Genomic DNA, 15,433 nt, shown 5'->3' with positions numbered 1-15,433 from the left:
AGCCAAGTTAACAAACCACCCCTGGGAGCTTGGCCCTTATCTAAAGAACAATAGGAAATTACTAAAGGGTTTGGAGCAGAGGAAAGATGGAATGAGACTCCAGATTCTTTCACATACCTACTGTGTGCCAGGCACTGAGATAGACATGGGATGGGTAGGGAACAAAACAAAATATGGTCCTTGCCCTCCTGGAGGTGACAGGTTTTAGACGGATGACACCTGTGTTAAAGTATAATTACTACCATGAGAAGTGCTATGAGGGAGGTGCCGTGGGGTGTCATAAAGGAGTTAAGGGGTGGTGGTGCTGAGATCTCCTGTTTGCCCCCTGAAGTTATTCTCCACTCTGCTCCACCCTCCCTGCTCTGTGCCCTGGGACACTGACCTGGAAGGAGCCTGCAATGGGTCCCTTGCACTGGGGGTCCATGAGTGAGAAGAGGGGGTTGGAGTATTTATTCCCCTTGGCTTGTTCCCTGTCTACAGGTTCCACAGTGCCTGCCCTGCCCATGGTGGCTAACCCCACAGTGCTTCAATGTCCCTACTCTATGCTCACACCCTTGTAAACAGTGCCTCATAAAACTCTTCTCAGGGGTGCCTGGGTGGCCCAATTGGTTAAGCATCTACGTTTGGCTCAGGTCATGGTCCCAGGGTCCTGGGACGGAGCTCAGTGGGGAGTCTGCTTCTTTTTCTCTCTCTCTCTCTGGCCCTGCTCCCTGCTTATGCTCTTTGTCTCAAATAAATAAAATCTAAAAACAAAAATTAAAAAAAAACAAACACAACTCATCTCAAAGTACCTCACTGAGTGTACTATTTGTTTTTGTCAAGGAAGCTAATTGACGCAAGGGGATATACTTTCAACAGGAGAAAGGGCATAGAAAAGACCTCCCTGGGACACCTGGGTGGCTCAGTGGTTGAGCATCTGCCTTCAGCCCAGGGCCTGATCCTGGAGATCCGGGATCGAGTCCCACGTTGGGCTCCCTGCATGGAGCCTGCTTCTCCCTCTGCCTGTGTCTCTGCCTCTCTCTCTGTGTGTCTCTCATGAATAAATAAATAAAATCTTTAAAAAAAAAAAGAAAAGAAAAAAAGAAAAGGCCTCCCTGAGAAAGTCACATTTAGGCTGAGATATAAAGGACAAGCAGCAGGGATCAGAACATGTGCAAAGGCTCTGAGGTAAGAACAGTTTTCACATATTTGAAAAAAAAATGTCTGCAGCTAGGGACGCCTGGGTGGCTCAGCAGTTGAGTATCTGCCTTTGGCTCAGGGCGTGATGGCAGGACCTGGGACCGAGTCCCACATTGGGCTCCTTGCAGGGAGCCTGCTTCTCCCTCTGCCTGTGTCTCTGCCTCTCTCTGTGTCTCGCATGAATAAATAAAGTCTTAAAAAGAAAGTCTGCAGCTAGGTGAGATGAGTTAAGGAAGGAATGACATGTGATGAAGACAGAGGGGCAGGCAGGGGTTAGACATGCAGGGCCTTTCAAGCCATAGTAAGGGATATGACCATTAACATTGTGCAGCAAATGTCTCTAGCTCTTTGCGTTCTGGATACCGTGTACTTCCCAAACCTTTTTGTGGATGAGTAGAGTTGACTGGTGGTGGTTGGGCAGTTGGGGTATATATGGATTTGGTAAACTATTTTGAGTCTATGGCTCATGGGCAGAAGTGACATGCCACTTCCAGGCTGCAGCATTCAATTGCCAGTGTGAGACTTTCCAGAACTCTGTCTCTGCACAACACCTGGCAATATTCAAGACGGTAAACACCCCATCAGCCTGGCCCCAGGATGAGAAGATATTAAGAGCCCATAGCCAATCCATGGGGGACACAGCATGAACAAGGAAGAAATATTTATCGTTTTAAGGCACTGCGTTGAAGGGGCCACTCGGTGGTGTTACTACAGCATAGCCTAACCTCTCCTGACTGGCACAGTAAGGGTTTGAGAATCTACTCTTGGTGGGAAGGTGCTGGAAAACACAATGGAGGAACGGACCAGTAGCACCGGGGGGGGGGGGGGGGGGGGGGGGGGGGGGGTCACAAGATTGCAGAGCATGCGCAGTCACCTTCAGAGTATGGGGTGTCAGATCTGACCTAAGGCATCATGGGTATTCCCCTCCCTCCTCCCCCTCCTCTGCGCTCTCCTCCCCACCCCCTCCTCCCCTTGCTCAGCGCTCGGGTTAACCCTCTAAGGGAAAGACCACACCTTCTCATTCAGTTCGGCCAACAGCACTTTCATTGATTTAATCAGGGCCTCATACTCCTTGGTCTTCAGCAGGAAACACAGCTCCATATAGTTTTTCTCATTCAGAGCCAAGTTCTTTGAGGACTTGATGAGACTCGAAAGCAGAGTGTTCTCATTCTGCTCTCCCTGCAGGGCCTTGATTTCTTTGCTGTTGGGAAAGCAGCATGTGATTAACCCTAAGCACCCCGAGTTTACCTTGCTCTGAAGCTCCAGGCTCCTTAGTGCGAAAAGGAGACGCAGCCAGGTACTTCCCACCCTGGCGGGGGGCGGGGGGCGGGGGGGGGGGGCGCTGGCGGGGGCTGGTCTCAGGTCTCAGGTCTCAGGTCCAGTCTAGAACTCTGACCGGCTTCAACGCCACAGCCCTGCCCCTCTCCAGGAGCAATATGCAGCTGTGCCTGTCAAAACCCATTACCTAGACGTGGTGGGGGCGCCCAGATTCTCTCTTTTGCCAGCGGCTCATGGGCATCTGTCTGATTTTGCTGACTTTCCTTCCAGACTTGACTTTACAGCCAATTATCTCGGGTAATGAGAGGCAAGCCCATCAGGCAGGCATTTTCAATTTCCCGTCAACACAGAGATGCGCAGTAACCTCCAACCTCCCCCAGTGTCTCTGCGCAGGGTGCTAATGATTTATTAAATCGGCTGACAGGAGTCTCCTCCTCTCTCCCCTTCTCCCTGCTTTGGAGAGGAGACGGCTAGGAGTGTGGGCAAACAGGGATTTTGGGGGGAGAAAATGGCTCGGGTGACGACACAACAATTGAACAACCGGAAATGGCACAGAGGCTGAGTTTCTGGCCAAGTCTGGGCACCACATAGGGCAGCACAGTGCAGTCTGCAAACGAGCTGCCTTGACATCCTTTGGAAGCTTGGAGAAATGCAGAAGCTCAGGCCCCAACCCAGGACCTATTGAATCCAAATCTGCTTTGTAACAAGATCCTTGAATAACTCATATGTACATTCAAGTTTTGGAAGCATTGCTCTAGAACAGAAAATGTTCTAGGGCGGGGGTCTCCAAACTCTTTTCTATAAAGGGTCAAAAGGGTATTTTTAGGCTTTGCAGGCCAGATGGTCTCTACTGCAACTATTCAACAAGTAACCACAGGAGATGCATAAACAAATAGGGGTGGCCATGCTCCAATAAAACTTTATTTACAAAAACAGGCAGCTAACTAGAATGGCCCACTGGCCATGGTTTGCAGACCCCTGTTCTAAAGCAACAAGTCTGACAGAATTTCTGTAATGATGAGAATGTTCTCTGCATTGTCCGGTAGCATGAACCAGGCACCAAGGCTATTGAGCACTTGAAATGTGGCTAGTGTAACTGAAGGACTGAAATTTTAATGTTATCTCATCAACTACAAATGTAAATAGCCACATGTGGGAGTGAACCCCTAATTCTATTTTTTTTAAATAGATTTTTTTTTAATTTATTCAGAGAGAGAGAGAGAGGCAGAGATACAGGTGGAGGGAGAAGCAGGGACCATGCAGAGAGCCCGATGTGGGACTCATCCCGGGTCTCCAGGATTACGCCCTGGGCTGCAGGCGGCGCTAAACCGCTGAGCACCCGGGCTGCCCTGAACCCCTAATTCTAGAGCAGCTTGTCTTCTATCCCTGGCCACTGGGACCTTTCTCCCCCACTTTAGTCTGTCTTGGGAGGGGAGGGTCTTTGTTAAGGTGGAGAGGAAAAAGAGCCCAACAGTCCACCAGACTTGGGTATTCAGAGGGCTCAGTAAAAGCAAAAGGTAGTCTCATGGGCAAGGCTGGGACTGGGAGTGAGGTGGCCCCAAATTTAAGGAGGCCTTCCCTCTCAGGAGGGAACAGGTATAGGACAAGCACTCCTGAACTATTACACCCGAGGCATCTCACTCAGCTCAACTCAGTCCTGGCCTCTATTTACAGGTGTTTCACTTGAAGAATCTCAGATCTCCGCTTTCCCTTCCTCCTCCCCTTCAGGTCCATCACAGTGAAACCAAATGAAATGGACTGGGGTAAAAGTAGGATGAAGGGTAAGAGTCCAGAAAAACTGTCAGAGATCCACCAGGAAGGAGGTTTTTCCTGATGTCCATCAGGGGTAGGCTGTGAATCAGGGCTGCCAGGCACAGATGTCCAGGCTGTGGACTGCACTGCCCACGGGAGCTCTATCCGCTTGAAAAACAATCATTGATTTTCTTGATTTACACTTTCCTAACGCTTCACCTTGTTCTAACAAAATCCCTATGTAGTGACAATGTTTCCAACAGATGGCAGTAAAGTGTCCTGGGAAAGGGTGCCTTTTTCTAATTCACACAAAGATCCCATACGAACTAGGTCGGTGTGAGTTAAATCCATAGAAAATCTGAACCACCCTGCTTCCCCTATCCTTTGAACTTCACACATCATCAAACAGTGGAAGATTTTCTTTCTAATAATGGGTAGTTTCTGCCTGTATAAACGTTATGCATATAGCTAAGGAATTACATTCCCTTGGAGGGAATCTAAGGATATTTGTTTATTCAACCCCAGGGAACGTTGTTCTATTGTCTAAAGAAGCTATCCACATCATAATTTCTAGGACAACCCAGTTTCAAATATTTGCTCTTGCAGATCCCATAAGGACGCACAGCAGGAAACATCTTTTGGGGCAGCCGCAGCCCGATGATTGCCCCTACTCTGGGAAATCGCCCACCGGGGTTGCTAGAACCATGGGCTCCACACTCGAGAGCCATTCGGTGGCTTATGGCCCAGACCTCGCCCCCTGGCCACAGCTGATTGGACCAGGAGCGGTCACCTGACCCAAGCTGAGCCAATCAGATTCCTCCTTTCCTGGGAGTTTGGGCTTGGAACGGATTCCCAGTGGATTCTCGGTGTGGTCCTTGGTGGCTCGCGAGCGGGGGCAGCCGTCTGCCACCAGCCCACGCTGAGATGCGGACACGGAAGAACAAAACCCACCTATGGAAAGAAACAGCAACCAGAATTTTTCATTTGGACCCTTCCCTGAGACATGGGTGTCCTCCCCCCCTTGGGGCCCTGAGGACACCCTGGATTCTGAGAATACGTACGGCCTGCTACCTGAAGCTATCCCAGCTAGGTACCCAGATCGGGTTCAGAGTCGGGTCCTGCCCCGAGGCCGCATGAGAAGGCAAACCGCGTGAAACCAAATCCATCGTTTTCTCCACGTTCGCTCAGTGCAGAACTCTGACCGTCACTTACTGCTGGCTTGAGATTTTCTGCTGGGAGCGGAAGTTGAAGGACTTCCGACTTTCCACCATCTTCCTGAACTGCGGCCTCAGCTTCCGAAGCTCAGCCTCAGCCAGCCGCTCTGTGACCTTCTCGGAAAGTTCCTGGATACTTGCCGAGCTTTTTCTCCTGTGCTTCTTTGGGTGAGACAGAGAGAGGCACTGAGCCACGGCTTAGGTGACCAGAGAAGCCTACGTTGCAGCTCAAGGACGGAGGGTGGGAGGGGGTCGGGGGCAGGGCTGGAGGTGGAAGACCACCCTTGGTGATGTCAACTGCTCATCTGTTCCGGAAAACCTGCTGGGGTGTCAGGGTAGAGAGGGGGCCGGGCCTCATTATTGCATACTGCAGAGGCAGCCTTTCTGTGTGATCTCGGGTGAATCACTTAGGGTCTCTGAGCCTCCAGTCTCTCATCTGTAAAATGGATGCATAGAGGTTTGCTGTCGGGATTAGATGAGCTGATGTGTGTACAGCGGCTAGCACAGTGCCTGACCCACGCAAGCATTCCATACACAGGAGCTAATACCTACCATCGGCATCTTGAAGGAATTGTGCTTTCCCTATGCTCAGACACCAGGGAGATCAAAGCCAGTGAGCGCTCCTCTCTCTCTCTTCTCTCTGCAGTGTCCTGTCCACAGCGGCAAAAGGAAGAAAATGTGTGAGGCCCCCAGCCCGTCCCCCCGGCTGGCAGGGTGGGACCCAGAGGCACCTTCTCCCCCCTCACTCCCCTGCAGTCACTTCCTCCTCCCACCACTTGGCACATGTGGAGGACACAGCAGATGGCTGCCCGGGTGTGAGAAGAGCCGCCTTTTTTTTTTTTTTTAAATAAGCAATGGTTGCCTGAAACCTGTTCCTCTCACAATTTATTATTAGGAACCAGGCAGATGGTTCTGGCATGTCAGTTACCCTCCTGCCCCCTGTGTTCCCAGAGAAGAAGGGGCAAATGGCATTCAGGGCAATGTGTCCTCTGATGGGGTTAAAATGCAATTACTCTACCTTCAGTTTCAGCTAAGGATAGAACACACACCTGCCTTTCAAAGCAAGAGCCAGTGGTACCAAAAGGCACTTTGATCAAATCATAACTTGAACTTCATCCGGCCTGTATATTCAGAGGAGGGGATGACTGTGTTAGCCCTATAAACCCCAGAGGGTTATGAGAGCCATTGCACTCCGACTTGCAGACGTCACAGGCTAGATTCCTAAAGCAGAAACTTCTAGCTTTGCCAACCACTGAGGGGTCCTGCAGTCCAGTGGTTTAAAGCATGGGTTGTGTCAATCATCAGATCTCAGCAAAAATTCCTCCTCCTCCACTTACTAACCTTGGGCAAGTCACTTCCGTTCTCTGAGCCTCATTTTCCTCCTTTGGAAAACAAGAGAAGTTCTAGAAGACACCTCACAGGTTGGGAAGCTGTCAGGCACCTCACTGAGCCTGGCACATAGTAAGTGCTCAGTAAGCAGGTCAATATGATATGGTATTGTATAGGTTGTTTCATGCTGTTTATGAGTAATTGATTGTGAGGGCTTCAGGAGTGTGCAGCATTCCTCTATCTCCAGGTAACAATGCCTTGATTTGCTTTGGAAAACTGCCTCTGCCTTCACTCCTGGTCATTTTTTGTTCCCTGGGGCTGACCCTGCGCCTCCCTATCAGATTGGAGCATATGACTCTGGAAGGGCCAACCAGAGTGCCAGATCCCTAGCTAATCTGCGTAATATCCCCCACTCCATCCTCCCCACCCCAGTGTGATCTGTTCAGGGATGGGAGCTTGACCCTGCTGCTCTGGAGCCTACTGAATGAGGTAGGGAGTGGCTGGCAACCGTCTTGCCTCTGCAGGGAGCCTGAGAAAAAGGCTAAGATGGAGAAGACAAAATGGTGAGAGATGAAACTTGGTGATACCATCCAAACCCCTGAATTCAACCAAGTTGAATATACCTCTGGGTCATGTCCAATTACATGAATCAACATATTCCCTTAAAACAATCTGAGAGGAGTCTTCTATCACTTTTAACTAAATGAGTTCTCATGCCCAAGGTGTTTGGATCCATTTAGCACACAGACTAAGCCCCTACTGGGTGCTAAACATTTTAGTGAATTCAGTGGTAAGTCAGCCTTCAAGGCGGTATGAATTCTGTCCAGGGTGAAATAGTGGAAAAGACTCCACAAAGGAGGTGAGTTTTATTTTGGGTTTTGAAGCATGAATAGGAGTTCAACAAGCAGAGAAGAAAAGTGGAGAAGGAATTTTGGGTAGAGAGAACTGCCTGGGCAAAGTTTGAGAGGAAAGTGGACGAAAGGAGTATTCAGAGAATGATGTGTGATCTAGTATAGGTGGCAGCATCCAGCAGGAAGTGACTGACAAAGAAGTCTGGAAAAGCCTGGATGTTCCTTAAAAGCAATAATGTAATAAGATCAGTGTATAAGAGATCTCAAGGTGGGGGTAAAGGCTGTAGCAGGATTTATTTGACTGATGAGGTTTAGGCAAAGGACATCTTTGTACTCAGAAGTTTCTTATTTTTTTTAAGATTTTATTTATTTACTCATGAGACACACAGAGAGAGGCAGAAACACGGAGAGGGAGAAGCAGGCTCCATGCAAGGAACCCAATGTGGGATTCGATCCCAGATCCTGGGATCACACCCTGAGCCAAAGGCAGATGCTCAACTGCTGAGCCACCCAGGCATCACTCTACTCAGGAGTTTTATGCAGCTCTAATTTCATATTGCCCAGGAGCTTTTTCTATGTTCAAGGGCTTTTTTGAACCTAAGTGAACCTGTGATACGCCTTTTTAAAAGCAGGGCTCAGGTAAACCAGACACTCGCTGATAGCCTGATTCTACCTCTCTGAACCTCAGTCCCCTCATCTGTAGAATGGGGATAGCCACACTCACCTTATAACATAAACTTTTATAAAGCTCTCAGCACAGTGCCTAGCACATAACAGTGATGAATATACCTTGTCTGTGAATCAGGATTGTCAAGTATCAATGTATCTTGCCCTTGAGTTATTTGGTTGTGTTGTGTGTTTTTCCCTAGGAGCTGGAGGCACCATCAGCTTCCCACCTTTTTGCTGATACTCACTCACACCCAGAGCCAGGCTCCCCTGGGTTCTCTCCAGCTTCCAGATGCCAACATAGGCCTTTCCCTGTCTGTGCCCACTGGTCCGGGCCCACTCTGTTCCCTCCAGAGAGATTTACCCCCATTCTCACAGCTGGGCCTTCAGAGCCCCACCTGTATCATAGCCCTGGCTCAATACCCTCTCATTCCCAAGCCTCAAACTTGAGGCCTACAGGTAGGTTCAAGCTACCTTCAGTCCTGTTTAGCAATCAGTGTTTTAGAACATGCATGTGTTAGACACCTGCCTGGCTCAGGGGTTGAGCATCTGCCTTTTGCTCAGGGCATGATCCTGGGGTCCTGGGATTGAGTCCTGTATCAGGCTCCCTGCAGGGAGTCTGCTTCTCCCTCTGCCTATGTCTCTGCCTCTCTGTGTCTCTCATGAATGAATAAAATCTTTTTTTAAAAAATAAATAAATAAAACATGCCTGTGGGTAGTGTACTCACTCTCCTGGCTACCAACTTCACTCCCTAGTGCCTACCTGCCTCCTCTCTCCAAGTTCCACACTCCCTGAAACTGCCTGGAGCTGGCAGGAATTTGATTTCGCAATTCCTGAGGATAAACTCAAAGCTTGCCCTCAGGCACAGGCCCTCCGGTTCCCTGGGCCTCAGTCCATCCACTACAATATCTATAGTCCTGGGCATATGATAAGCTCACGGCAAATAGTGTTTGAATGAATGAAGAGATCATCTTTACCAACGAACATTTAATTACCTGGTGTAGGGGGAGGCAGGCTCCACCCCTGCTGCCGAATTTTTACAATCTGTCATTAAAGGAGAAACCAGAGCCATGACTACATGGGTTATACAATGCCAGGTCTGAAAGAGGAGCCTGTAAAACCTGACCCAGGGCTGCCTAACCTGGTAGTAAGTTAAAGATATGCTCGGGGGCACTAGCCAAGTAGGGGTACAGAAACATAACAATCTTAAAAAATTGGGATCGTTCTAGGGGGAAACGGAAGTTCGTTGGACCTTCTTGAAGTGATTGTCCACACTGTAATTCATGTTTAGTTGAGGGGGCTTATGGTATTTTCCAGGTTCAGGGCAGCCTCAAGGAACGGGCTGGGGCAGCCACCAGCAGGGGAGCAGCAAGCGCGGCTGCCTGCGGGGTGAGGCTTCTTACCAGGGGCCGCCAGGCCCCGCCGTGTCCCACCTGCGGCCGCGGCGTGTGGGCGCCCCAGGGGTGCTCGCCGCGCTGCCCCGCTGCGCCGACCCCCAGCGCCGCGTCTGGGACTCCTCGGACCCCTGGAACCGGCGCCTTTGTGACCCGCACGGAGGGGCGTTCTTCCCTGGAAGGCGCTGGAAGAGGACCCAGGCGAACGGCCGAAGGTGGAGGGCGGGGGCGCGACACACCTGTCAGCGACCCCTTCCCGGGCTAGCCGCGCCCCCAGGACACCCAGTAACAGCCACTAACGCTGCCAGTCGGTTGCCACTGCGTGCTCCCTCCTCGCTGGCATCTCCATTCATGCTCTTCTAAGACTGGCTGGCTGTAAGCATGACACCGGGAACCCTGGTCTGACCCAGGTCACCCCCCACACCTGGCATGAGCATTTTTTTCACAGGCCGAATGGAGTCTGGTAGTTTAAAGATAAACATTTCTCTTCAAATGGCCCCGAAACACAAGCCGACTACTTCTTGTGGGGGCTAAACTCAAGAAGCAGCCGCATTGCTCGAGGCAAAGGATTGGGGGTACTGGTTTTCTAGGGCAATCTTGATTCCATGGGATTTCCGCCTTACCCATAAGGCCGTGGAATAATTGTAGCTCAGCCATACTAAGATCTCCATCTTTTTATACCTAAACTCTTGGGACAGGATGTGTTTTAGAACTTATCACATTTTTGGTTTCAGAAAGGTAATATGGTGCACAAGGAAACATGTTGTCTCTGATGTACCTGGCAGCCACACGTAACCATGGGGAAAGTTAGTGTAACGGTATATCATGTATGGGGTTTGGGCAACATGTCATAATCAGACACATTAACGTTTCTGCAAGGAAACATGAATATTCATGCCAAGTAAAATAAAGATTTTGAGTAGCCTTATGTTAGGCCTTGATGATTCATATGAAGTGTTTTGGGACAAGTGTTCCCATCCTCATTTTACAGATGAGGAACCAGGCTTGAAGAAAGAGTGACTGTTGAGAAGCCAGGATTTGAATCCAGGTCTGTCTGTCTCTAGGGCAACCCTGAGTGAAACCACAGCCCCAGACCCTAGCAACTCTTCTGGAAGCTACCATCTCTTTGATATTTAAAGGACCACTGTAGCCTTCAGCTCCAAACCTAGCCTAGTGACTCACACATTTCGAGTGTCAATGACTGAAAAAATAATTAAGTTCAATTAGATTCATGACTTGTTAAAAATAGGCTCTCCCCAGAAGAATTTACTCTCCCTGCCTTTATGGGCACAGATCTCAGCAGCCCCCATGCAGAGAAGTGCTAGGCTTTTTAAATTAGAACACGCCAGAATTGATTCTGCTTAAAGGGATCTTCAGCTCCATCAGTAGGGCTTGGAGCAGAGTGAGATGCCAGCTTGCCAAAGCAATGAGCCAGCGGTGAGAAATGCTGGCGATAGCAGAGTCTACAGAATGGAGGAGGAAATTAGAATCAAGCTGCAGAGGAGCTGGGCAAAGGCATTTGGCTACAGACCAGGAAGTTGATTGTCCAAATGACTCTATGGCTACAAGGATCAGAAATCCATTCGAAATAGCTCAAAATTATTTTCCCCCCATCTCCAGCATCTGTTCCCCCTATTTCCTTCCTAGCAGATCCCAATTTGTTCAGGTAACCAGCTTTCTCCCATGCAGCCTAAGGAACCGAAGTTGATTTGCACATGTATCTTCAGGGTAGATCTGGATTACCTTTAGCCAATCCTTTCCATCCTCCTTACCAATGATTGGGCCAGGAACATAAATGCAAGCCAATCAGTGCAGAGCCTTCTCCTGGAGCCTGCAACCCATTCAAGAATCGGTCCAGGGATCCCCGGGTGGCTCAGCGGTTTGGCGCCTGCCTTTGGCCCAGGACGCGATCCTGGAGTCTCGGGATCTAGTGCCACATCGGGCTCCTGGCATGGAGCCTGCTTCTCCCTCTACCTGTCTCTCTCTCTCTCTCTCTCTCTCTTTTTCTCTCTCTGTCTATTGTAAATAAATAAATAAAATTAAAAAAAAAAAAAAAAGAATCGGTACAGAACTGACAGTGGCCTAATCAGACAGAAAGGAAGAATTTATAGCCCAGGGTTGGAATGGAAATGCTTTTTCTAGCTCCACGGATGGGAACAAGGAGGCCGGTTGCCCCTGTTGTTAACAGCAGCCCTCTTCTAACCATGACAGAAGCCAGTGTGAGATCAAAGCCAACACATCATGGAGGGAACATGATGGAGGGAGGAGCTTAGAAAGACTTGCAGAGACATAGAGCTGGAGAGGATTATACCGTGCCTGATATCCACCTTGCTCTGTATTTCTTGTTATAAGAATTAACAAATTTTCTTACTGCGGGCAAAATCATGCTAAATTATATGAATACCGGGGTTATTGTATTTCTTTGTAGGAACTGTGAAAGTAACTCTCACAAACAGAGGGAACAGGCAGGGAAGGCACAGTATTATAGTAGAGAGGACACTAGACAAATTGTTAAAATACTTAGGTTCTAGTCCTGGCTCAGCCACTGATCTGCTGTGTGCCCTTAGGAAAGTCAGTTGACCTCTCTGATCCTTACTTTCTTGAGACTGCCAGGACCAAATTGAGAACCTAGAAGCCTAAAAAGATTGTAAAATATTTCACACCACCTATGGATTCAAAATAAAAACAGTAGTAATCCATAAGAAGGGTCAGACAGTCTGATGGAATTCTGACTTCTGCCATAATTTTTTTTTTTGTAGATTTTATTTGAGAGAGTGTGTGTGCAGGTGCATGAGTGGGGGAGGGACAGAGGGCGAAGCAGGCTCATGTGGAGCAGGGAGCCCAAAATGGGACTTGATCCCAGGACTGCGGGACCATGGCCTGAGCCAAAGGTGATGCTTAACCAACTGAGTTACATCTGGCTACAGCTTATGTCTGGATAGCTATCTCCCCAGCCCCAGCCCTCTCTGGGCTTCAATCGCTCGGGTTCCTTCCTATCTTCCTACCAACTACGGAGCTGGCAAACTAAAGCTGGGAGCTTCCAGCTCAAGACTTCTTGTTATGTCAGATTGAATTAAGCATCTTATTTCATAAGCATTTATTAAGGGTAAAAATGGTTTCGTTTCCCTCTGTTGCCAATCTCTCTATGCATCAATCTCCCTTCTCCTACCCCTAACCCTGTCCACACTCTGAGAGAAGTCTCTTTTTAGAAGTCCCTTGACCCACCTGAGTCGGTATCAGTTTTCTTCTGGGGTCCCTCCCCCTGTGACAAGCAAGTGACATTCCTGGGTTCAATGCTGCAGAGATTTTGCCCTCCGGAAGGAATGCAAACCAGCCTGGGACTGAAGCCAGCATTAATTTCAATTTGGCGGCCAAATGCTTCTGTCTTTTTGAAATAACTGGGCCTTCCCCCCTTTGCATACGTGTTATCATCCTCTCCCACTTGTGGTCTTGCTATGTTCAGGTGAGGCTATGACAGGTAGGGTACGGTGAACTAGGGAAGGAGAGAGGGAAAGAGAAGACTCTGGATGCACTAAGTTAGCCTGGTGCTCCAAGAAGCATGAATACCTGCCATACCACTCAGCTGCTCTCAGGAAAGATCACCTCTGGCTGGCCTCCTCTTTAAGGGACATTGAAGTTTGAGTGTGGCAGATACTACCAGTTGTCTCACCAAATCCACTCTCTCCTTTCTTTCTTTCTTTTCTTATTTTTTAGTGGGAGTGGCAGGTGCCCAGCTCTAAAAACTCCCCTCGAATTAGATTTGGTCTGTGACTTGCTTTGACCAAAAGAATGCAGTAGAAGTGAGCATCTGATCACTCTGAGACCCCCTTGTTGTGTGGAAGGCTGAGCTAGCCATGGGATAGGAGCACCCAGAAAAGCACCCAAGCCCTAGACACGTGAACGAAGCCTTCTTGGACCTTCTGGCCTAGCACAGCCGTCAGCTGAAGGCAGCTCAGTGGACAGCCCTGGTTAACACTGTGCAGAACAGAAACACCATCCAGCTGTACTTGGGTCAACCTGCAGAGTGCAAAAAATAATTGTATCATTTTACAGGACTAAGTTCTGGCATGGTCACATAGCAACAGTAACTGAAGCCTGTTTCCTTTTTGGGACCATAGGGAGAGACATCACCAACGTGCTGGGCAGAAGAAAAGATGAAGGAGAGAAACAGTCTGTGTCCTGGATGATACCGTTGAGTTGACAAGCTAAAGCGGGGAGCCTCCACCTCAAGACCTCTTGTTATGTCAGATTGAATTAAGCATCTTATTTCTTAAGCCTCTATTAATCAGTTCTTCTGGTGCTAGCTGCCGAGGTCACTCCGATGAGTATAGCAGATTGGTTACAGATGTGGGGTGAGCGGATGCTTGTAGTCACTGCAGTAAGCATGTCTTTTTATTCTGATGCTTTGGCATCCTGGGGCCTTGCTGACGCTGGAAAGAACTGCCTTTCCCAAGGTTAGCTCCTGCCCAGAGGGAGCTAACTACCCACCAGTGAGCGCACCTTTCACATGCAAACCTACCAGTTCCAATGCCTACTTTATCAAGCTCTTAGTGCCCAGCTACTTTGCCCCTGCCCTAGTCACCCCAGGGCCAGGCAGCGACAACCAACCAGGGACAGAACCTGCACCCCAGAGCCTTCGGTAATCATTCAAATGAGCCAATCTTAAAGCTTTTCAGCTTGCCCATTCCTTCCTGCAGAAATCACAATAAAGATTCTTGCCCACGTTTCTCCCTCACTCCCTCTACCTCCTGCCTGATCCTGGTGCTTCCCCATGTGGCCTCCTGTGAAGTAATAAAAAATATACATACAGTGGACCCTTGAACAACACGAGTTTAAATTGCAGGAGTCCACATATACGTGGATTTTTTTTTAAATAAGTGGCTGTACAGTACTATTCAAGTGTTTTCTCATGACAACATTTTATCTCTAGCTTGCTTTGTTGTAAGAATGCAGTATATAATACATATATAAAATTGTATTAATCAACTGTTTATATTATCAGCAAGGCTTCTGGTCAACAAAAGACTATTAGTAGTTATGTTTTGGGGAAGACAAAAGTTATATGGGGATTTTTGATTGGGGGAGGATCGGTGCTCCTTACCCCAACATTGTTCAGTAGACAGCTGTGTTAGTCTTAGCCCCCAGTTTCTGGCACAGAACTCCTAACCCCTGGAATTTCCTAAGTGATAAGAGCACCAGGAGCATCTTTTGTTCTACCATTTGGGAGATTGTTTCCTGAACACAGTTTCTAAAGTCTTTTGAATTTACATATTTACATTTATATATAGTGCTTTTTACTACATGCTAGACACTGTGCTAGGCATTTGCAAACATTCATTCAAACATCTCTATGAGGTAGGTACTATTATTTTTTTTAATCTTATTTATTTATTTGAGAGAGAGCACAGAGGGAGAGGGAGAAGAAGGCTCTCCGCTGAGCAGGAAGCCCAACGTGGGGCCTGATCCCAGGACCTCAGGATCATGACCTGAGCCGAAGGCAGATGTTCAATGGACTGAACCACCCAGGCGCCCCTGGGTGGGTACTACTATTATTCATCTTTACAGATAAGGAAACCTGGGGTACCGGGAGGGAAAATGACCTGCCCAACGTCAAACAATGAAGAAAAAGCAGAGCCAACATTCAAATCCACCTGGTCTGGGTGACCATCAGCTAGCACTGGTCCTAACTGACTCCTTGAGGAAAGTGTGAACTCCCAGCTCACGCAGGCTGCACGACCTGCCCTCCCCCCAGCAATTTTCTTTTTTTCT

At 48.7% G+C, this 15,433-nt stretch overlaps 1 protein-coding gene and 1 long non-coding RNA gene across 13 annotated transcripts in view; one reads left to right on the top strand and one right to left on the bottom strand.

The window, feature by feature from the left end:
* CCDC63 (coiled-coil domain containing 63) overlaps positions 1-9,803 on the bottom strand; it is a 36,273-nt gene extending 26,470 nt beyond the window's left edge. For 4 of the 12 annotated variants that reach the window (XM_072801896.1, XM_072801887.1, XM_072801891.1 and 1 more), the window contains exons 1-4: positions 9,674-9,803; positions 5,976-6,073; positions 5,422-5,585; positions 2,194-2,380 (exon numbers count right to left, since the gene is read on the bottom strand). In XM_072801896.1, the coding sequence (XP_072657997.1) occupies positions 2,194-2,380; positions 5,422-5,585; positions 5,976-5,984 (360 nt within the window). In that variant the 5' untranslated portion in view covers positions 5,985-6,073; positions 9,674-9,803. Of the gene's footprint in view, positions 1-2,193; positions 2,381-4,999; positions 5,161-5,270; positions 5,586-5,975; positions 6,074-6,472; positions 6,790-9,265; positions 9,315-9,673 lie in introns of those variants that run through there. The other 8 variants (XM_072801888.1, XM_072801893.1, XM_072801889.1 and 5 more) reach the window with 8 other exon arrangements.
* LOC140618946 (uncharacterized) lies at positions 9,684-13,938 on the top strand. The gene is made up of 2 exons (XR_012018920.1): positions 9,684-10,039; positions 13,783-13,938. It is a non-coding gene; the product is annotated as an uncharacterized lncRNA (long non-coding RNA).
* Positions 13,939-15,433: the final 1,495 nt, after the last annotated feature.

Source organism: Canis lupus, chromosome 27 (genome assembly GCF_048164855.1).
Source record: "Canis lupus baileyi chromosome 27, mCanLup2.hap1, whole genome shotgun sequence".
NCBI classification, from domain to species: domain Eukaryota; kingdom Metazoa; phylum Chordata; class Mammalia; order Carnivora; family Canidae; genus Canis; species Canis lupus.
This window is presented reverse-complemented; position numbering and strand designations above follow the sequence as displayed.